Source organism: Ylistrum balloti, unplaced genomic scaffold, assembly GCF_031769215.1.
Source record: "Ylistrum balloti isolate Yb309-2 unplaced genomic scaffold, AGI_CSIRO_Ybal_v1 Utg370148, whole genome shotgun sequence".
Classification (NCBI taxonomy): domain Eukaryota; kingdom Metazoa; phylum Mollusca; class Bivalvia; order Pectinida; family Pectinidae; genus Ylistrum; species Ylistrum balloti.
Window position 1 is genome coordinate 152409 of NW_026782150.1, and position 25290 is coordinate 177698.

Here is a 25290-nt window from a genome sequence, read left to right on the forward strand (position 1 = left end):
TTTGAAGGAAAATCCAAAGTAAAAAAATCAAGCAATGGCAAGATCACAAAAGCTAACAGTCAACAAAAATCGGTAGGATCTGCAACCAGTAAACTTCAGCAAATACTGCCTCAGATCAAGGCGTCCCCAAAACAATTAAAGGAATCAAAAGAAAAGAAGAACTCAAAGGAGAAAAAGTCTAAGAAAATGTCAAAGGAAAAATATTCCAAAAAAAGTAAAGAACACAAAAACAAGGCACTCTCAAAGGAGAAAAAGAATTCTAAAGGGAGCAAAGAGAAAAAAAGAAAGGGACATTCAAAAGAAAAACACTCTAAAGAGAGCAAGGAGAACTCCAAGGAAAAGGGACATTCAAAGGAAAAACATTCTAAAGAGAGCAAGGAGCACTCCAAGGAAAAGGGAAATTCAAAGGAAAAACATTCTAAAGAGAGCAAGGAGAACTCCAATGAAAAGGGGAATTCAAAGGAAGAACACTCAAAAGAGAGCAAGGAGAACTCCAAGGAAAAGGGACATTCAAAGGCAAAACACTCTAAAGAGAGCAAGGAGTACTCCAAGGAAAAGGGACATTCAAAGGAAAAACACTCTAAAGAGAGCAAGGAGAACTCCAAGGAAAAGGGACATTCAAAGGAAGAACACTCAAAAGAGAGCAAGGAGAACTCCAAGGAAAAGGGGAATTCAAAGGCAAAACATTCTAAAGAGAGCAAGGAGTACTCCAAGGAAAAGGGACATTCAAAGGCAAAACACTCTAAAGAGAGCAAGGAGCACTCCAAGGAAAAGGGACATTCAAAGGAAAAACATTCTAAAGAGAGTAAGGAGCACTCCAAGGAAAAGGGACATTCAAAGGAAAAACACTCTAAAGAGAGCAAGGAGAACTCCAAGGAAATGGGGAATTCAAAGGAAAAACACTCTAAAGAGAGTAAGGAGCACTCCAAGGAAAAGGGGAATTCAAAGGAAAAACACTCTAAAGAGAGCAAGGAATACAACAAAAAACATTCAAAGGAGAAGAGCTCACATTCAAAGGAAACCAAAGAAGTCAAGCTTATTCCAAAGAAAGGTCTGAATTAATTACACTTTTTCGTCGATTTTATATACAATTTTGTTGCTCATCATTTAAATACAATTTTGCAACATTGTATTTCATCTCGAACTTTGACTAGTCCAACAAACATACTATTGCAAAACATTTTAATCCACGATCATCTGTTTTTTATAGAAATAGTTTCAATAAAGATACCTTGAGGTGTACTGGAAAATGAATATATTGATTAAGATATTAATTTTAAAACACTTTGACAACAATCTAGAGTACAGATTGGATCTGATTGGGAAACTTTTCGTTCGTTTGTCCAACTGTAAACAGTTCCATCTTCTGTCTACAAAACATTTTTATGAGACTTAATACCCATTATCAGCATTGTATATACAGGTAGATATGCGATTACGGTAAATTTAATTCAGATCCAAATTTACTTCTGCTTAGAGTATCCAAGCAAGAAGCGTTATGAAGCATGACCGATATTGCAGAGGTTCAGTAAAGTTTTTTTTATGTCGAATACGCCAAGGTAAGGACGACTGACCTCCACATCTTACAAAATGGTACCCGTACGGCCAGTCAAGAGACCAATTAACGAATAAATATTTTCCAGTCCGCCTGCTGGATATGTAAATCCTATCGAGCATGTGTGGTATATGCTTCAAACAGCTTCTCTCTCTCCCTGCTTGTATTGTTCAGCAAAAGACGCTCCTTAAATAGGAACACTTCTTGAAGCTGATTGTTATACTCTTCCACAAAATCAGAAACGTAATCTGATTCGGGGCATGCGCAGATTTTGTACATTTGAAACTGATGTTCATAGGCACCACATTCAATTCAAAACGGTTGATCTTCAATGATGCAAAAAAGGTCGTTGCTTTCAATTTGAAGGGTAACCCTTTCTTACAGCTCATTTTCCGACTAAGGGCCGCGATGTATCACTCATACCATCTGGCCTACTCAGTCTCAAATGGAGATCCGAGGTGCGTTGTCCGACGCTCCCTACCCGTTATGGTTTGTTTCTGAGAAAGCTAAACGATAGACCGATCTGTCCGAGGTGGCTGTGTCGTTAGACAACACACTTTACTTTAATTTCTGTTGATGCCTTCCGAAGGGCCTCCTTTATGATACTTATTGAACTAACAACCAGCCACTACAAGGAAACCCTGTCAAGAAATGACCATAGCAGTTCACATGGCACCAAACATTCAACAAACAACAAACAAACAAACAACATTATCCTAGTGTCATTATCTAAGAGTAAAAGTGAAAATTAACAAAATATGCGTAATATATTTTTCTTATTTGTGAAAATACTGTCATTTCCTATATTATCAGAGGTAAAGACACACAAAGAACTGCTTTGTGAATGGAAGACTAAGACTATCAAGTGTGACGCAGGGGAGACAGTTAAGATCATCTCGGCCTTTTATGGTCGTAAATCGAGGTCAGTGTGCCCCCATAGCAAGATAGGTAATCTGAATTGTAAATCCAAATCTTCCATGGTGAAGGTGAAAGAAGCTTGTGATGGAAGGAATACATGTGTCCTCTCGGCCTTTAACTCAATTTTCGGAGATCCCTGTGGAGGAACATTCAAATATCTGGAAGTCCAGTATGTCTGTATCAAGACTGGTAAGTTGATAAGTCTAAATATTCTGATATTGGAATATTACTGACAAAAAAAAAAAAAAGACCGCAAGCCAATGTATTTGTAACTTGTATATAGCAAATATTTATACAGAATGGGAACGTTGACATTTTGGACATTACAATTCTTCCTTAGATCATACTTCTGATCGTATCAGGCTAATTAAATTAAAAAAAAAACATGATGAGTAATGCTATTTCTTTTCAATTTCGAAGGACACTCAAAGGAAAAAAAGAATTCTAAAAAGAGTAAAGAGAAGCATTCTAAAGAGAAGTCACATTCCAAGAGCTCCGAATCCAAGGAAAAGAAACACTCCAAGGAGAGCAAAGAAACCAAGATGATTCCAAAGAAAGGTATGAAATTTTTTTTATAGAATTCATATCTATTGATTTCTACGCAGCCTATTAAATTTGATGCACAGTATTTGAATACAATTATGCAAGACTGTATTTCATCTCAAACTTTTATTTATAACTAGTTTAAGAAAGCTACTATTTCAAAATATTCCTATCCACGATCACCTGTTTTCTATGGTAAATTGCAAAACTGTCTTAATATTGGTACCTTGAGGTTTATTGGTAAATAAATGACATAAATTGAATTGTTTTCCTTTAATTTGATCTTGACAGCAAAATAAAGAGTAATGCTTGACGTAGCCGTCCGTCTGTCCATTTGAAAATAAAGCTTTTCCATCAGTATACAATTTTTCTGAAACTTGATACCTTTAGCAGTATACATATGCACTCCGATTAAGTTACATCTATCTCAGACTCAAATATACTATGTACATTTACCTCACAATCACCTGTATTTTTTAAGGGAAAACAAGAGTGCCGTGGACACAATATACGCCGCTACAAGATTTAAAGATCAAGATTGATCCTTTTAATTTACGTCTTTTAACATGTCTGTATCATAAATCTTACAAAAATCAATGAACCGTAAAATCGCCCCTTCATACACATCGAACCATTGCATTAGTGACATTGAGCAAGTTTTATAAAAATCTTATCATTAGTTTAGAAGGAGTTGCGTTCACAAAGCTCCACTAAGAGCAAGCTACAGCTACAAAGTTGAAAATGGCATAAATCTTGCAAAAATCAAAGAACAGAAAAATCGCCCCTTCATGCACATCTACCCATTGTAGTAGCGTTCACAAGAAATGGACGTACGGACGGACAGACGGAGAAGATGATGCCAATATACGACCGCCTCCGGCGGCGTATAAAAAATGATAATATTTTATATTATGCCATCCTATTGTTGTCTATTTTTGGCGAATAAGTCAGTCTCCAAATCATTCGGCATAAATGTGGTTATTCAACCGAAACTGTCTGCTTTGTTAAAAGCCTATAGTAGTATATTTTCGTTTGGTTGAGGATGTCAATAGAATAGAGATTCAACGGCTAGAAAATTTAAGTGTAGTTACAAGGTCACCTTCACCAGACAAATGACCACTGTGAAGCGTATTAGTACTGACGTCCACGGTACTACTCGAAAACGAGCAGAAACAGTTTTCGCACTAGAAAGTGTCTAGTTTCACGAACGGTTGTAATCTTTCGAAGTCGCCAAGAACAAGACCGGTCATGATGAAAAAACAACTATCCAAGATAATGCTTACTTCATGAAATTCACTTGTGATGAAGAAATCGATGGCACTATCCCATTAATTGATACCCTTTTTAGTTAAGAAGAGACTCTCGCACATATATAAACAAGTAATATACAAATTGTAACCGAACGAAGTATATTGCTACCGCCTCGTTTACATTTTTATAATCTTTTCACCAATCTTTTCTCGTCAAATTGTTTTTTATTTTAGTTTATATAATATGATAGATTACTTACCATCTTGTTCACTACGTATGTCATTGCTAGTACGCTTCACATTGGTCTTCTTTTGTCTGATGAAGGTGACCGTGTAGTCATCGAAACATCACACTTTAGAAAGAGACCGAACAGCGGCTGGATCGGTACGCTCGCCCGCCACATCTAAATCCGATCTTGCATGTGTGGAACTCTCTCTTTCTCTCTTTCCTTCTTTTTGTGTGCTAGAAATGTTCAGCCAAAGAGACTAGATAAATGGAAATGGAACGCTATCCAACAAAATATGAGTTGTATATCATGTTAGATTTAATAAATGTCTGCTGTTTCAAATATTATCAGAGGTGAAGACTCATACAGAAGTGCATTGTGAAGGGAGGATGAAGACTATCAAGTGTGACGCAGGGGAGACAATTAAAATAATATCAGCTGCTTACGGTCGTAAATCGAGGTCAGTGTGCCCTCATAGGCATATGAGGAATCTAAATTGTGAATCCAAGTCTTCCATGGTGAAAGTGAAAGAAGCGTGCGATGGAAGGGATACATGTGTCCTCGCTGCCTCTAACTCAGTTTTCGGAGATCCCTGTAGGGGAACATACAAATATCTGACAGTCCAATATGCATGCATTAATACTGGTAAGTCGATAAATGCTGACATTGGGATAATTCAGTAAAAGCGAAAGAGCACATGCCAATGTATTTCTAATTTGCATTAAGCAAATTCTACTTGTATTTTTAATATTGTCTTAAAGTTGTACTATCAAAAGTGTCCATAAACCGACAAACTGAAAAAATGCAATTAAGGTTTCATAGATAATACTTCCGATTTCATGGTATTTTATGATGGCTAAATTAATGAATAAATGATTAAATGAATTATTTAACTTATTAATGAATGGATGTTGGGGATTTCTTTTTTAGTTTTTCCCTCCTGGATCTCACCATTTTCTTTGATAAATATTGCAAATAGAGTTTCCAACATGAACGTATATTTCAATTGACAGGAGTTCGATATGTCCCTATTAAAACTCCGAAACAGAGAGGTCGCTATGTATACACTCACCTAAACAAGTACGGCTACAACGTCGGGGATACGAAGACATTCGAGTTCGAAGTGAAAGCCTGTAATGACGCACACGTCGCATTGATGGGAAAAACTGGTGAAAATGGAAAAGTTTATGAAATTGTCATCGGAGGGTGGTCAAACACGCTATCCGTAATCCGATCGCGAAAACAAGGTCCTAACCTATATTCTGGTCGAGGAAGACAACTGGAATGCCGTCAATATAGAAAGTTCAAGGTCATATGGAATAATGGAATAATAGTGGTACAGAGCTATGTCGGCAATGTTTGGAGAGCATTTTTGATTTGGAGAGATCCATCCCCAATGGAAATATTTTCTGTCGGAGTCAGTACTGGTTTATGGGCAACTGGTGAATGGAGGATTGCTATAAAAGGTATGGTAATTGAGATAAAAAAGAAAGAAAGTCATGTGTTAATTTTTTGGGTAAGCATAATTTTGTTATCATTTTGATACATACCAGAATAATTTTTTTTTTATAATGTTACCGCCATGAAATAAAACTAAATTACCACGGTAACTAACTGCAATTACTGAAGTATGAAATTAAATGTGAATCATCTTTCACCATATTTTTTCAATCATATAAATTTTGATTTAAGCAATTTTATCAGCAATGCATAATACCTTCTCTGACTATTTTTAATTAGTTGTTGCGTTCCGTTGTAAAATCCCAAGATACTTTTGCTTTTTCATTAGAAATGAAATTAGATGTCAGTCGCCGTCGCAATTAAGTTCGTCTAATTTTCCTGTTGTCTTTCCCCCATTAAGATGATGATACCTGCAACGGTAGAAAGTGCCATGCTAATGCTGTTTGTACACATGGACGATGTACGTGTACTCGTGGGTTTTATGGCGATGGATATAACAGCTGTGAAAGTAAGTCACGTGCAAATGTTCTACCCTCAACTCTTTTATCATAGTAGACCGATGTAAAAATATTCTGGAAATACCCAGTGACATTGTTATGTATTTCTCCTTTGTTGTTCATTAACATGGATAAGATCAAGTAGAGGCGATTACTCTTCACTGTCTAGTGACCGACAAAAACGGCACAATATAAAGAAAAATAATCAATGAAAAATATCTCGTTTATTTTGCTTTGATATATGATAGATTTAGAATAAACCTGTATGTATGGTACAGACTACTCTAACTTTATTTTGCATGTTATATATTAAATATTATTGTTTTCGGAATCGTGTCCGTCCCTACATAGCTATAATCTACATGATACAATTCTTTTCCTGTAGAATCCTGTTTATGTATGGCGTCAGGTGACCCTCATTACAAGACTTTTGACGGTCAGATGATTCACTTTATGGGTACGTGTAAATACACATTGACTCGCTCACTTGATCGGAAATCAAAATGTGCCTTCAACGTTGAGGTTAAGAACGAGAGAAGGGGTCGGAACACACGTGTGTCCTTCACTCGCTTCGTGGACGTGGAAATATACGGCAAGAAAATTCGTCTACAACAGAACAAGAAAGTCTATGTACGTATCTCCTGCTAGGTCATCGTTAATAATCTGTTATTTTGTGAGGTTTCAGACTGTAATTAAAGGTCTTGTAACACAACAAGTAGAACATTTGAGTGGGAGGTTTCAATGACTACAAGGGTCACCTTCATATGAGAAATGGCCGGTGTACTAACACTGACCTCCGTAGAATCGACCAACTTTTTCGGTTGTACTATAATCCTGCGTACACTTAGGTGAATAGTGTAACGAGGAGATGGTGGGCAGAATACAGACCAGAAAATGCATACACAAGATGGTAACAATGTACCGAAGTACACCAAGAAATTAAACAACAACATATGATGTTCAATGATAGTAAAATAGGTTGATAACATTTTCCAAGGTAAATACAGAATTAGATACAACAGAGAACAACCAATAATTATCTTAAATGTTACGAAGTATACATACTCCTGATAAAAATGGATTTGTTTTAGATTGACGCCGAAAAACGTTACCTGCCGGTAGATGATTTCAATGGTCAACTAAAAGTGACCTCCAGCGGCCGGTACGTTCAAATATGGACAGCATGCGGACTTTTGGTCAATTTTGACGGTGTGCATGCAGTCAGCGTGGTGGTACCAGCAACCTTCAAAAACAACATGACTGGGTTATGTGGCGATTGTGATGGGAAAATGAACGACTTCAAGACACGTGACGGACGTGACGTCACCAATGAAAGATCGCGGTACAATCTTATTGGAAACAGTTTTAAAGTTGAAGAATCAGGCCCTTCGTCAAATTCAAGGTATGCTCCACACTTAGTACATGCACGTGTTTATAACCTGTTGAACTCTGACTTTTTTTAAAGAAAACATATTTCAGACACTTTGCAATATCACATCCGCCGAAATAATTTATTCATCTCTGAAAAATTATAATAATCAAATGCTTAAATATGACGTAATGTTAAATATCATATGTTCAAATGAGCAGGAGTATAATTAATAACAAATTGATGTATATAATTCCTAATTCGCTTTCAAACCAGAATAATAACACAGCTGCAGACGGTACAATGTATATACGATAACTTCACAAATTAACCAGGTGTGTTCCTGTGGTCCAAGACACCCCGGAATGTGACCCATCATTAGCCAATCGTCTTAACAAACGTGAATACTGTGGTGAGATCACAGAGAAGACCGGACGGTTTGCAAAGTGCATAAGCAGATTTCCTATTCAAGCCAAAGGTTTTTTCGACAGTTGCGTATTTGATCTTTGTTCATTCCAAGGGGAACCACACAAGATGGCAAAGGTTAGGTGCAATGCTGTTGAAGCATTTGCAGAGGAGTGTGAAGAAAATGGCATTATTGTGAAATGGAGGAGTAAGGAATTTTGTCGTGAGTATTTTCATTTTGAATTTGGAACTCTCTCAACAAACTCTCCTCGTGTACTTAATTGGTATAAGCTTCTTATTCATACAGAATGTATTTTCATTTAAATTAGATGAAGACATTGAATGTATATTTTTACTAATGATTCATTTATGAGAACAAAATATCGGTCAGCAACGAAAGAGAATATACTTTTAGAACCATCACGCAGAACGAATAGTTTAGTCACACGTACAAACCACATTTTCTTCAAATTACCAGGATCAGCATTACTTAGGTTATGCATTGAAATTTAGGATTAAATAAGCATTGACTGATAAGAATATTATTGGGGTTCCTTTTTCCATGATGCAATAATTTATGATTTTACTAGCACTTACATGTGACGACCCAAATATGGTGTACAAGGCCAATGCCTCAGGATGTCCCTCAACGTGTGTTGATCCCGAGGCACCATCTAGCTGTACCCTAGAACCACGTGAAGGATGTGAGTGCAAAGATGGATATGCCCTTAGTGATGGCAAGTGCATCTCTCTAAGCCAGTGTGGTTGTGTAGACTCAGAAGGTGCATACCTCCCAGTGAGTAGTATTGGTATATCTCTGTCAGGTAATACACCAACAAGTATTCATTAATTCATGTCAAAAATTAGTAAAGGCTGCAATCGAGAGTAGCTGAAGATCGAAGAACATTTATGCCGCGGAGGAAAGGAAATATTCAATGTAATAAATTATCAGGTGAAATTGTGCAACGTATGAACGGTTCAACTGAAATGTCCGTGCTGGCACTTACTATTAGCCCATGCGTTAAAAAGTATATTTATACTTGCCCCTTCCTATGGTGTTTTCACATCGCAGTTCATTCGATATTTAAAGTTCTGTTCCACTTATCAGTTTTCGTGCAAGAAGTCGTAAACTGACAGACAAACTCGTAACACAGGGTTTCAAAAGACACTGCTCGATGAAAATTAAGGGGAATTAAAGGTCTATGGTCGTCATAGTGGTCTCATTGTGAACTGTTATTTCTTTGTGCGATTGCGATAAGAAGCTATAATTGTTTGGTGTCCGTTAGCTTGCCTATTGGTTCCGTTGTCGTATACTCTTTTTTCTCATTTGAGGACGTGAAATTGCTTACTCTGACTGACTCTGATTTACATGGCGGGTGTCGTCGATGAAGCAGAAGATGCGAACTCTTATGATTATGTTGACATGTTGGCATTTTCTTGTTGTTTTCCTTACACAATAATATATGTTTTTATAGTTTCCATGAAGAGCCACTGTAGAGAGAAAGTCCGAAGGAAATCTTCTCTACTTGTGTTTTCTATAATTTATTCCTGCACGAGGATTTTATTTATAATTATCTTCTCCTATACTATATTTTTATATCGATGAGATACGACAATCACCTGTCTAAATCACAGGATAATGAGAAGTTCACCATGTTATAACAACACCAATTCTCCTAAATGATATTTTTATATCAACCCAATACGACATTCACCTGTCTAAATCACAGGATAATGAGAAGTTAACAATATAATAACAACACCAATTCCACGTATTTCAGTTGCATGCACGGAAACGTTCCCGGGATTGTGGTACAGATTACTTGTGTAGCCGAATTGGACTCAACAGTAAGTTAGTTCCAGTACGGTCTAGTCAAAAGTGTCACAGGAGAGCTCAGTGTGCACTCGACAGTAGTGGAGAACGTAGGTGTGTTTGTAACCCTGGTTACGAAGGAGATGGCTACAACAACTGCAATCGTACGTATTATTGTAATTCTGATTAAAAACCCGACAGACTTAAATTCACTCGTAGATATCTTAAATAAATTGATGTCTAATAATTGATTAATAATGTAGTGACAGAAGTTATAAAAAATCCGATTGATTTTAAACAAAACAAACAGATAAATTGTATTTCTTTATATTAAAGAATTGAATGCAGTTAATATATAATATGAGGTAATAATGTTTCATTTTGTTGTATGTGTTGACCTTCTTTTTAGCTTTGTGTGGAATGAAGTACAAATGCCATGCTCAAGCCAAGTGTCGTAATGGCAGGTGTAAATGTAACCGTGGGTTGTCTGGTGACGGCGTTAGAGAATGTAAAGGTGAGAAATCAGATATAAAAATCATATACTACTCACAATTTGATAGGGATCACTTTTTAATGTGTAACGGTATCTATTTTAAGAATATATTCTACAGTTCAATTTATACATATTTCGGCATTATAAGATGAAGATTTAACAACAACAAGCGAAGAATAACAGTGTTAATTTGCTTCAATGCTCATTGTACATAGATACCCCGAAAATCGCAAATTACGACAAAAGGGGCGAAAAATTAAGTCCTACGAAACAGTGTCGTTCAGCGAAAAATACAGTGTTAGTATAGAGTATAACGTCCTCGAGCATCAATTACGCTCTGGCAGCGGCGGCGCATGCTTCTGATCAAGTCTCGTATCCGGTTTTGGGGAATACTGGTCCATTCAGCGACGAGAGCTGCTTGAAGTTCCTGAAGCGCTCTAGAACGGATGTTTCTCGCCGAAACAGCGTTCAGAAGCAAGTCCCACACGTGTTCTATAGGACTGAGATCTGGAGATCGGGCTGGCCAGTCCATCCTCTCAATTGTTTCCCTTTCCAGATACTGTTCCGTCACACGAGCTCTGTGTGGTCGCGCATTATCGTCCATAAGAATGAATTCCGGATCTATAGCACCAGCATAAGGCCTGATGTACACGTCCAGGACTTCGTCACAGTACCTCTGTGCAGTCAAACTGCCATCAAGGAACACATGAAGGTCGGTCTTGCCTTGCATGCTAATGCCACCCCAAACCATAACAGATCCACCACCGTATCAGTCATGTTGGGAAACGTTAGCGGCATGGAACCTCTCATTTGGTAGTCGCCACACCCTGGCACGTCGGTCAGTGAAATCTAAGCAAAATCTAGACTCGTCTGCAAAAACTACGGGGGACCAGTCATGGAGGTTCCAATTCACATTATCACAAACTCAAGCAAGTCTAGCTTGAACATGTCGTAACGTCAAAGGAATTCTCACAGCAGGTCTGCGCAACCTTAAACCAGCATCATGAAGTCTATTTCTCAAAGTTTGTGAGGCGATACGAGTTCCGGTGGCATTCTGGAAGTCATTACGCGTTGATGAACCTTTGACGTCGAGCTGCAATAACAAGATAGCGGTCTTGACGCTGCGAGGTAAGTCATTTCCGACCCCCACAATGTCTTCTGGAGACAGTTCCATAATTTTGGTAACGATTCCACATACGGGACACAACACTCTGGGACACACCAAGGTCATTGGCCACCTCCCTTTGTGGCGTACCAGACTGGATCATACCAATGCCCCTGTCCATATCTGAAGTGCTTAGACGTCTTCTAGCCTGCTGTCGGGGCATTTTGAAACCATTAAAATTCAAAATGTAAAGCAAAAAGCGAGATATTCTGCCACAAACGCATTGATGACAATCAGCACGTAGGAGGCTCGTGCGTATACACGTGAAGTGTAGGCGTTACGGGTGACTGACCACATAAACACCCGATACACTTAGACCTCGGTGCAGATATAAACCAAGAAATATAAGGAATACGTATAATTTTATTTTAAAAGAAAATTAAGCTACTTATTAGGTGTGATCCCGATCAAATCGTGAATAGTATATTTATTTCCTTTGATACGTAAGTCCATTACTTTTGACACTATTCCTAGAGCATAGGTATCTGTGAACGAGCTTTATTTTGTATCTACTGAAACAGAAACATTCTCTTCCAACATCACGACAAGAAATGAAGAGGGTTAAGATTCACCCATCCACAAATAATCAAGGGATAGAGACTGATTCTTAATAAATAAGTTATAAATTGTATAATAGAACTAACTGAAATTACAGCATAATAAATGAAACTAATCTGGGTAAAGTCTACATCTTGCTTCATATGTTATCTGAAGTTTGCATTTTGTCACAGAAACTCCGGAGTATGGTCATCAGTAACATTAAACTAATTGTGGATTTTTTCTACTCTGTCTAATCCTAAATTTATGTTTGAAAGGTGCTACCTAGTTGTTAGTCGTTTGTACAATCTTTACAATCTCTCTTTTCTCCAAACCTGCTATTTTAACGGTATCGTAACTTTGCTATATATCGATCTAAGAGGAAAAAAGTCCTTCATATATGTTAGTAACAACACATATTGGTCTCAATTATTCTTCCTTCACAGAATAACAAATGACAGAATTTCGGATAACAAAATTGCTAATGTATCTTGGCTCAGTTTCTTGTTTAAACAGCTTTGCTTATATTGGCTACACGGCAATGTTTTTAAAGTCTGGTCTAAATATAAGCCGAATAAAAAATTCTTCATTTGAATATTTGTCATAACTACAAATGACATATCCGGACACGGGTTTCACCATAATCTACCACGATTCGTCATAATGACACGTGACATATCCGGACACGGGTTTCACCATAATCTACCACGATTCGTCATAATGACACGTGACATATCCGGACACGGGTTTCACCATAATCTACCATGATTCGTCATAATGACACGTGACATATCCGGACACGGGTTTCACCATAATCTACCACGATTCGTCATAATGACACGTGACATATCCGGACACGGGTTTCACCATAATCTACCACGATTCGTCATAATGACACGTGACATATCCGGACACGGGTTTCACCACTATCTACCACGATTCGTCATAATGACACGTGACATATCCGGACACGGGTTTCACCATAATCTACCACGATTCGTAATAATGGCACGTCACATATCCGGACACGGGTTTCACCATAATCTACCACGATTCGTCATAATGACACGTGACATATCCGGACACGGGTTTCACCATAATCTACCACGATTCGTAATAATGACACGTGACATATCCGGACACGGGTTTCACCATAATCTACCACGATTCGTCATAATGACACGTGACATATCCGAACACGGGTTTCACCATAATCTACCACGATTCGTAATAATGACACGTGATATATCCGAACACGGGTTTCACCATAATCTACTACGATTCGTCATAATGACACGTGACATATCCGGACACGGGTTTCACCATAATCTACCACGATTCGTCATAATGACACGTGACATATCCGGACACGGGTTTCACCATAATCTACCATGATTCGTCATAATGACACGTGACATATCCGGACACGGGTTTCACCATAATCTACCACGATTCGTCATAATGACACGTGACATATCCGGACACGGGTTTCACCATAATCTACCACGATTCGTAATAATGGCACGTCACATATCCGGACACGGGTTTCACCATAATCTACCACGATTCGTAATAATGACACGTGATATATCCGGACACGGGTTTTACACCAGTTTATCTAATCCAGACATCACATGTCAAACCTTAACAGTCCGTTCAGGTCACAACAATGCTTCTTTTCCATTTTGATTTGTAACAGAGTTACAATTCAGAATATGTCATGAATGCAGCTACATTTAATGCAGTGATATTCATAAAAAAATTCAAAAGCTTTTGATAAGAAGAGTGTTTTCACTTGAATGGCGAACTCACGGACTTCGCATTAACGAAAACAGTATTTGTAATCTACCATGCTCATGAAAGGCAATAAAACACTCTTTCTTAATTAATGTAACATTTTCATTAAATGAAGCAAGGTTATATTTGCTTGAAGAATAGTCAACCCCCACTTCCCTGCATAAAATAAATCACTGGGATTTTTTCTTGTAGAGATGTGCACGTGTTCCGCTAGTGGCGATCCTCACTATAGGACATATGACGGTCAGATGATCCACTTTATGGGAGTGTGTAAGTATACTCTGACGGAGACAACGAAGGAGAAAGATCCTTGCAAAATCTCGGTCTTAGTGTCTAACGAACGTCGCGGTAGGAACAGAAGAGTGTCCTTCACTAAGTCAGTCATCGTTAATGTGTACGGCACGAGAGTTGTCATGAAGAAGGACAGACATGTTTTCGTAAGTTATGTGTTTTGATACATACTATAAAATGATTTCACCGTGTAATTATGTTCACGTAGAAGGATTGCGCCGTTACTGTTGATATACCTCAAGCAGAACTCAGTGTTGTTTATGTATACCAGAAACTGACGCAACGAGTTATACACTTACGGAACTAGCGAAAACCTATATAAATAAGAAACAATCCCTAGCTGATAAAGTCAAACCAGATAAAGTCAAATAAAAAATAACTTGATCAAATTGTATTTCAAAACGACATCGAAACCATGAAGAAACCTATTACTTTGGTATTCTCTGATTTTGAATTTTTCAATTTATTTTACGTGAGATTTTCGATGCCATTTGATGCTACTGATGACTATAGGCAGATTGGTCCAAGCTGACGACAATGTTATTTACTTGATTGCGATGTGCAAAATAATCGCCACGGTCTTATTGTGAACGCATATTTTATCTGTCTGTTGCCTTATGATATTTACACAGATCGACGGTCAACAAAAATACTTACCTATTAGGGAGAAGAGCGGAAACTTGACCATATTCAACAGTGGGAGATATGTGCGTCTTACGACCGCTTGTGGACACAGAGTATCATGGGACGGAAAATCTGTTGCTCGTGTCTCTGTTCCAAAGTCATACGAGCGAAAATTGACCGGTATTTGTGGAGACTGCAACGGTAAGAGGGATGACTATAAGACTAGGACCGGACAGGATGTCTCCAAGGATAAAAGAAAATACTCCATGATTGGGAAAAGCTATACTAAGGGACGACGGTTTACCGACGGATCGGACAGGTGAGATTTAAAGCAATACATATTGAGATAACAGTACGGAGAAAGCAGAGAAAGGAAAATCAGATGTGACAATTTTACTGATTGAATTTAGATATTTCTAATATTAAATACAATACCAATGGACTTTTATGTCGTTCATCCTCAAACAATCACACACCAATGGACGTTTCAGTCACATGAGTTTGCCATCAAAGTCTCTTGAATAAGTTAAGGTTTTATTTCATATAGCTAATACTTTTTATAGCAATACATTGCATACGATATATTGTTAATTCAGATAACATTATGCTTAATTGTCCCAATTTTACTTATTTCTCCTCTGACGTCACAGCTGTGTCACAACTGAGGACGATGTTAAATGTTCTAAAGCTATGGCGCAGAGTGCTTCAAAGGGAGACCAATGTGGTTTTATTAATCCCAAATTTGGAAAGTTGTCTCCCTTCAACGACTGTATTAAGGAAAACCCGGGTATGGCTGCTGAACTCTTCAACGCATGCGAATTTGATGTTTGTGCTTACTTCGACGACCCGACTACCAGACAAGATGCTATATGCAGATCAATGGAGGCTCTTGAAGCAGAATGTGAAATGAGAGGATTCAACGTAAAATGGAGAAGTTCAAATTTCTGTCGTGAGTGTAACAAATTTTTTTTATAAAAAATATGGGAAAACATTTTACGCGCGTTTTTGTAAACGGATTAATTAACAAGATGAATATCACAATGGATGCACTGCTAAAAAGAAGATCGGAGAGTACAACATTTAAGATCTTTTGTTTGATTAGCATGGCAACCTGCTCAAACACTATTCCATTTACTACATTAGCATTTCCCATCTCTTATTGCCTTTATAATACATTTTCATGCCTATATGTTTAATGTTTGTATAGGATTTCGAACCAAGAATCAGCGATAATTGTTTTCCTCAAAACTTTAAACATTCACTGTGGCCAACATTTTTTATTGCGTACCTGTTATTCAACACTGAATTCTGTTCCATCCAGCGATAACTTGTCCGAAGAACATGCGTTATAGCGCTGCCGTATCAGGATGTCCTGCCACGTGTATGATGCCGAATTCCGAGCACAACTGTGTATTGGAGGATACTGAAGGATGTGAATGTCTTCCTGGTTTCCTCCTCAGTGGTACAGAGTGTGTTCCTCAAGAGAAGTGTGGCTGTCTCACACCTAAGGGTGACTATTTCCCGGTAAGCAATATTTCTTGTTAAAAATAAGGTCTTTAAAAATGCTATAAGAAGTCCGCCATGGCGATCTAGTTTCCGAGAGATCAGTTGATTACAAAACAAGTGATAACAGACCATACAGAACATTTTTCTATATCCATAAAGCTTGGAACCACATTTGTGTCTGAAGACTGCACTACGGTGACTAAGTGCACCAATGAGAATGGCGAAGCGATACTGGAGCGTGTTGCCATCAATCGGCGGTGTCACAAGGACGGCATGTGTGGGTTGGTTGAAGGACGTCCTCAGTGCACGTGCAAGGATGGTTTCCATGGTGACGGAATAAAGTCATGTCTGCGTTAGTATATATATGGTTTTAATATATATGTGAAGTTGCGAATCACATTTATCTTAACAAAGGTAAAGTAGAAAGCAATGCTATTATGCTTGATATATTATGTCACTACAGCAACCAATTTTGTCAACGAAACCACAAACATTTTATTGATAATACGATGGCATTGAGAGAAAAATAGACATTGTTTTGCTTGTAAGGGTTAGAATTATTAAGTTTTCAAATATACACGGAACATATTACCTAGAACCGTTGGTTGCGTATTTAGGTACAATACGTCGATGTTTTGGTTAGATAGAATACAGTGTATACTTCACGGACAACATTGTCTTTCAACGTTATGTTTTCCTCATTTAACACTGGAGATACCACCACGTAATATGAATGAATGTGTAGCTTTGTTTGAAATTTGACATAAAACTCCCGACAGCCGTTTTGAAGCGTAGTCTGGTGGCTACCTTATTGAACAGAATGCGAAAATCCAAGCCTCATGCCATCAAGATCGACAAAAGTGTCTTGCCCGAGGTTGCATAAGGATACAAGCATGACAGCACAGGATGAACTCGGGGGGAAATGTGCCGGATAGGGATTGTATCAAATATCTTCATATCTACCTGTGCTTGCAATATCAGTTGCAATTTCTATTGAGCTATCGCGCCAATCTCGACCCCCGTACACCCAATTTGTGGTTTTTTGATCAGAATTTATATATCGTCAGTTTAGGTTCTGAGATGATGTTATTTAATGTGAAATATCGGGACAAGTTAAAATGTATGTCACTGTAAACATATTACTTCAGCGCGATCAAATTAGAACACATTACCAATTTTCAACAACTTAGTGAAATGACTGAATTTGGAAAATCGCAGTTATTGCTATATAAACGACACCGAGAAACTAAACGGGCAATCGTACCTAGCACAGTTTGTGAAAGGAAATATTGAGAATAAGATTATCGCTGAAATATGTATGTTTATAGTAATCAAAATTACACATTAAAAAGAAAAATAAATTGTTGTGAATGTAATGGAGATGGTAGAGTTACAATTAATTACCATCAAAACCATCATTTGTTTTGTTCAATTCAAGCCATGTGTGGGGGACGTTACAAGTGTCATGAGGACGCAACATGCCAAAACGGAGAATGTGTCTGTAAGTCAGGAAAATACGGCGACGGAATCAATATGTGTTATGGTAGGTATTTTGACTTCATTCTCAAAAACTGTTTCCACAACAGTGTAAACAGATTATGTATGCCATTCTTCGGTACAAGAACTGCTGCTGTTTCTAATTAGCCAATTTCAATAAAAGGATTCAAAATATTTAAAAAACAAACTTTTCTTTTGCTTCCGTTTTAGATACATGCGTTTGCTCTGCTTCTGGCGATCCCCATTATCACCTGTTCGACGGTCAAACAGTCCATTTTATGGGAATATGTAAATATTCATTGTCTAAATTGAGCGGCAACGAGACGTGTGCATTTGATGTCCAAGTTAAAAATGAACATCGTAACAATCTCAAACATGTGTCTTTCACTCGAATGGTGGATATAAAAATTGGCCAGGTCTCTGTCAAACTCCTGAAGGGGAGAAAATTACAGGTAAGTCGTATGTGACAATAGACTTTGGTCTATTTTACTTCTTTCGTATGTGGATTAATAAGTAATACGTCCTTGGAGGATTTCTGTCTGCTGAGATTTTGATTTTATATATATATATTCAACGAGTTTGCTTGTTTAACGATGTTGAAATTTGATAAAAAATCAAATAAAAATGAAAAAAGTACAGTGAGTTCGCATCAGATGTCACTTCAACATTATTATTACAGTCGTGATCGGGTGCCATGACAACGATGAAATCCCCATAATTCTATCGTAAAAAAAACCAAAAACACCCGAAGTCTGACTTTAATCAAACGCGAACAACACATCTCATGAAAATTTCTGTCTACGACATTTTTAGATCAATAAATGTCTAATATTTTTCATTTCATATTTCGACTTCTAATATTACTGAAACGATTGATTCCATGTGATTTACAACATTATACAATAAAGGATTAGCAGTGTAGATTTGTAGTAGTTATTTCTGTAGTTTGGAAAAGAAAGAGCACTTTTGATTGGTTGTTTGAAAGAAGGCATTTCATTAGATGGGTAGTCGTATAAATAGAGGTTCCACCAGACGAAAAGCTCTCTCTCGGATGCTGACAGACGAACGTATAGGATCTCTAGCTGAAAATAAAAGGTAACAGTGACCAAGATGAAAAAGTTTGGGCCTAGTTGAATAAGTTAGGGCTCCACTGTAATCCTTTAAAATCGGAACCAATAATTCTTACACGTCTTATACAAATGTACAAAGTCACGGTGGATCACAGTACAGGGTAATGTGTAGTTGATCAGGTACAGTGACAGGGTACTGAGGCACAGGTTTTGCCGAGACACAGTGTATAGCTGACTTGGTCCAAGTGGTTGAGGCAAAAGGTGACGCAGTCAATGCACGTGTGTCGCGGTGAAGGCTGACGTGGTCAAAGTGTGTCACGGTCAAGTTTGTACAGTCACGGGTGTTGTGGTAAAAGGTTAATTATTGACTACCGACACAGGGTGGCGGGTATATATGTGATATAGTGTTTTAATTGGTATTGAGACTCTATACATGTCAGTGTTAAGGTGCAATAAATGTTAGTCATCTACCGGGTGTAGTTTAGAGTATAGTTATTGAATTCGTATAGTTTATATCATTATTTGAGTCAGGTAGACAGGCCAGTATTTTGTATATATATTGTGGGCATTTTACTATTTGTTAAACAGTTACTGGGTCCAAGATAGAACTTGGTAACGAACTGACAGTACGCATCCGTTACATTACTACTAATATTGACAGATAAGCGATGACGTTTTCTCCATACTTCGCTCCATTTTCCTGAATCAATGAAAACTAAACACATTTTTTCACGGTCGTTTTTGAGTGGAGACGATGAAAGGTGTTGTACATTCTTTAAACTTCTTTTTAAAAATTGAAATATTGAGTCGATTTTGATAAAGTAATTGTCTTGTCGTGAAATTTGCATTAATAAATTGATTTGTCACCGTAAAACGAACCTTAACTTGAAGAAAAAAGTTAAATCAACCATTAATTGCCTCCACGTTATCTAAAAGTAAATTTATATCCAGCAGTTCTGATTTTTTACGTAAAAGTATTCCTTTTTCGCAGGTTGATGACGTGCTAGTGTATACTCCATATGAAGATACCAAAGGACGATTCGCAGTTGTAACCAAGGGCAGATACATCACGTTGATCAGCAGATGTGGCCTCGTTGTTACGTATGACGGCATTCATGCTGTTAGTGTTGTGGTACCACGTGACTTTGGAGAAAATCTTACTGGAATCTGTGGAAACTGTAATGGGAAAAAAGATGACTTTAAAACTAAAAATGGTCGTGATGTTTCGAAGAGTCCAAACAAGTTCCAACGCATAGGGAACAGCTACGAAGTGACAGATACTTCTGACGGAGCAGATAAAAGGTAAGGTAGATCCTAGAAAACTTCCAACAGAAAAGGCGGTTTAGATCCAGATAGTTACAAGTTATAGTAACAATCATCAGTTAATCTTCCAATGTGATGCCAGAAAATTTGTACTCTCGAAAAAGGCTGAGCAGTTATGAAAATTTATTTTATTTAAATGGCACGCTATTGAAAAAGTGAATACATTATAGTATGTGGATTGATGTTTAGATAGTAAATTATCTGAAATAATCAAATATGACATATAACAAATATATATTTGTATGTAACAGTTGTAAAACCGAGGAAGTGATAACGACTTGTACAAAGGAATGGGAAAGGCGTGTCAAATCAAAAGACTTTTGTGGGAAAATTCTTGACAAAAAGGGTTTGTTTGGTCATTGTGTGAAAAAACAGCCAAAATCCGCTTTGTCCTTCTTCGCTTCCTGTTGGATGGACCTTTGTGCTACACAAGGTGACGAAGTACTTGCTATGAAGCTGATGTGTCAGTCTCTGGAGGCGTTTGGAGACAATTGCCAGGTCAACGGTCTGATCAATAGGCCATGGAGAACAATGAACCTATGTCGTATGTATATGTACAGATTTGCTATAAGTATTCACTTTTATATATCAATCAAAGCCATCGTCATGCTAACAGGATACATTTGTAAAGGACGGACTTCAACAGAAATATATTCTTTGACATTACAATAGCTCAACAATCAAAATTAAACTTTGTGTTACAGTCGCAGAAGGTATCAACTATATACCTTACCTACTACCTCTACTACGCTGTTCATGACTGTAACAGCTGAACTTAAGATAAATTATTCATCCCTTATCTTTTCGGAACACTTTCATTGTTTTTATTTTTGAGCAAAGCTGACATTTGTTTTTTTAATTTTAACCCTCGACTTATTAATTCAATGAATAACGTTTCCTCTTTTTTGGTCGGTATAATCCGTATATTTAATGCATTACTTGTAAAAAATTCTGTTTAGTTCAGGTTTATATCTTAATACTTTGGTTAAACTACTAACAAGCTTTCTATTTTCACAAACAGCCCTACAATGCTCCACATTTGAGGTGTACAGTCCAGCCATTGTGGGTAATCCACGTACCTGTGAGGATCCGGACGCGTCTGCGTCCTACCCTCTCGCTCCAGTGGAGGGATGTACATGTAGGGAAGGTTACGTTTTGAGTGGAGACACATGTGTCAGACAGAGGGACTGTGGATGTTTCTATAACAGGGAGTATTTTCCAGTAGGTTTCGTCATGTTAATACTAATATAAATCAATATTAATATGTTGTTCAGATGTCGATTGATATAAATATACATTTACTGTTATAACAATTATATCAATTGACTAGATTATATCCGTAAAATGATATACAAATTACCGTGGTATTTTCCAATTCCAATACTCATCATACATATTATTATCACTGTTTACATAGGACAGTCAAATTAAATCTATTTCCATTTTACGTCGCTACCGGGTGTTATAAAACACACTATTACAGTCACGATAAAGGGTTGCTTTTGGTCCGTCCGTAAATTGCCTGTTTACGCCTGGATTTAAATGTTGCTTTCGTTCCCTCCTCATAATGTCTGTTTCGACTCGAATATTAATATAATTACTGTAAGTGTAATTTTGTTAAAATATCTGCCCTAAAAGGGACCCATTTAACTTAAAACAGCAACTTTGATAGTACCTGTTTACATTCTACCGTTCAATGATGAAATACATTCACTTTATGTTTGGAATATAATTTGTCCTATTGGATATTATTTCTTTCTGTCATAAAGACAAAAACGAGCAATTACTGTATATACAATTCAGGTAGAAAAGGTAAAAGCAAATGATTTGTAATGAACTAAGCGACGCCTAATGTTGTTTCAGCTGAATGGGACGGGACCTTTGACAAATTGTGACCAAGTACAGAAATGTGTTATCAAGGACGGCTTAAACCTTATGGAAGTCGCAGAGAGACGTCTTAACTGTCGCAAGAATGCTGAATGTAGAAATGTAGATGGGGTTTACAAGTGTCAGTGTTTGGAAGGTTTTACGGGAAACAATGACACCGGCTGTAAGGGTAAGTATTTTATGTCGGGACTTTTACAGGAAACAGATACAATGACTGTAAGGGCAAGTATTGTATGTCGGGAACTTTACAAGAAACAGTTATATTGGCTGTAACTGCAAGTATTGTATGTCGGGAGCTTGACAGGAAACAGTTACACTGGCTGTGAGGGTAAGTATTGTATGTCGGGAGCTTGACAGGAAACAGTTACACTGGCTGTAACTGCAAGTATTGTATGTCGGGAGCTTGACAGGAAACAGTTATACTGGCTGTAAGGGCAAGTATTGTATATCAGGGACTTTACAGGAAACAGTAATTCTGGTTGTATGGGTAAGTATTGTATATCGGGGACTTTACAGGAAACAGTTACACTGGCTGTAAGGGTAAGTATTGTATGTCGGGAGCTTGACAGGAAACAGTAATTCTGGTTGCATCGGTAAGTATTGTATGTCGGGGACTTTACAGGAAACAGTTACACTGGCTGTAAGGGTAAGTATTGTATGTCGGGGACTTTACAGGAAACAGTTACACTGGCTGTAAGGGTAAGTATTGTATGTCGGGGACTTTATAGGAAACAGTTACACTGGCTGTGAGGGTAAGTATTGTATGTCGGGGACTTTACAGGAAACAGTAATTCTGGCTGTATCGGTAAGTATTGTATGTCGGGGACTTTACAGGGAACAGTTACACTGGCTGTGAGGGTAAGTATTGTATGTCGGGGACTTTACAGGGAACAGTTACACTGGCTGTGAGGGTAAGTATTGTATGTCGGGAGCTTGACAGGAAACAGTTACACTGGCTGTAAGGGTAAGTATTGTATGTCGGGGACTTTACAGGAAACAGTTACATTGGCTGCTAATGTTGACATGGAATGTCGAGAGAACTTGACAGTATAATGTAATATTGGCTGCTAAGGTTATCATTGTATATCGTGGAGCTTGACAGAAAACACTGGTTCCGTAATAAGCGTCATGATTTCGATTTCCCTATTGTAATTTTTCAATCTCAGGAGAGCAATATTGCAATGATTACTGAAGAGTCGTCTTTACATGATTCTGCATTTTGTCCTCCCTAAAATTTGTGATCAGTTAAAAACTAATCGATGTTTATCGTTCATCTTTTTGTGTATTGTAAAATTGTACTTTCAATCATTAAATTATTTTGCCGTGGCTGACAGGAAAAGTATGTATATTTTCAGTATAATGGAATACATATCAATGCATTCCATTATCGTCATTTTCACTGATTCTTCACATCGTTAGTTTTCTATGTTTCATTTCTTCAGAAACTAAAGTTAAGAAACCAACATCACGAAAACCTATAACTGAACCAACACCCAAACCAACAGACAAGCAAACACCAACACAAACGGACAAACCCACTCCAAAACCAACGGACAAAACCACTCCAAATCCAACGGACAAATCCACTCCAAAACCAACGGACAAACCCACTAAAAAACCAACGGACGAATCCGCTCCAAAACCAACGGACAATGCGCAAACACTGAAAACAATTCGTCCTTCCCTTCCATCAGCGCCACCAGTGACGACGAAACAGATATCAACTCCAAAGCCTAAACCGCCATCAAGACGACCACAGTATGGTAAAGTATTGTTTACGTTGTGAAGTGTGAAGAAATATAGTTATAAATAGAAAAAAAGTAGATATCAAATGCAGTTGTTTGTTTAGATAATGATATCGCTATAAGGGTGAAGAAAAGAAAAGATCACTAATTTTCAAAAATGCATTGACTATTAGATCATTGTTTTATTATTAAAAATCATGCAAAATTATATATTATTTAACATTATTAGATGTGCTCGGTTTTGTTTTTATTTAAATAAATTAATATGCTTATGATATACGAAATTAGTTTTTTTAAATATGATTTTATTCAAACGTGCACATATTTGTACTGGTTAGTATTTCGATAAAGAGTTGTATAGATGTTATTTCTAGTTCACATTGCTAGGTCCCTTTGTTACATCAAATAAATTATTATTTCATCTATAAATTTTAATGACTCTTGTAAGAATTTGCTGACAGTATGCATTATTACATAATTTTACACCATAATCTATTGTACTCCTTACTAGCACACGTGTTAGCGTTTACATATTGGCCGTGTTAGAATCGATCTTGTGAAAATAATTAACAAAAAAAAGTATTTTTCATGTTTCTTTATTTTGCAAAATACTCTTCAAACTGACATGTTTGTCAAAAAGCAATATAATGTGCTAAAAATCTGATGCAAATTACTGTTTTATGGCAGTTCCCTACAACCAGTGCGAAATAAGCATGACTCACCGATCGTGTGGCAGTTCACTAACACTGACGGGAGCCTGTCGTTACAGGTCCCAGTTTACTAACCAGTGTCGTTACTCTGTTCTCATGCTCAAGTTGGGAACAAAAATATTCGCTAAGGTATCCATCAACAGAAGGGTGCGTATCCTACGGCATGGCAGGAGTTTCAGAGATTGTGCATCATTTAAAATGATCAACTCCACTATCACTATTACAGACAACGTCTGCGAGAAGTGTACATTAGAATTCATCAGGAATCTGACTCCTCGAAACTCTTGTAGAGGTTTGTTGTTTTCATTAAAGATTGTGAATAATAACACTTTAGCGATGCACAGTGATCACGGAAAGATTCGCTTTGAATTTTATTCTCGCTTCTTACAATGAACGAAGATTCATCGCAACTTAAAAAATTATGTTCGTTGATCTAAAATGTAAAATACCTTTAACGTTTTTATACTTTTTTCGATGAATGTCTTTGGTTTCATTTTTCAGCTCCATAAGGCACAGTTTTCACTGATTGGATACAACGCTACATAAACGTCACCACTGAAAGTGCTGTTTGATTGGATATTAAAACGCTGATATACTAAGGCGATGT

The 25290-nt window shown here is 37.4% G+C and overlaps 1 protein-coding gene across 1 annotated transcript; it reads left to right on the top strand.

Annotated features, from left to right (window-relative positions):
* Nucleotides 1-25192, top strand: LOC132550772 (IgGFc-binding protein-like; the record flags this gene model as incomplete). Its single annotated transcript, XM_060214859.1, has 26 exons — nt 1-1051; nt 2369-2662; nt 2894-3031; nt 4845-5138; nt 5507-5959; nt 6355-6462; nt 6837-7081; nt 7543-7853; nt 8156-8448; nt 8816-9021; nt 10007-10202; nt 10448-10552; nt 14223-14467; nt 14954-15264; nt 15596-15894; nt 16267-16469; nt 16611-16803; nt 17890-17994; nt 18159-18400; nt 20010-20320; nt 20593-20885; nt 21363-21562; nt 22205-22397; nt 23671-23991; nt 24661-24975; nt 25185-25192. Coding segments are annotated over 26 exons (6933 nt in total), but the record flags the coding sequence as incomplete, so codon positions are not given.
* Nucleotides 25193-25290: the final 98 nt, after the last annotated feature.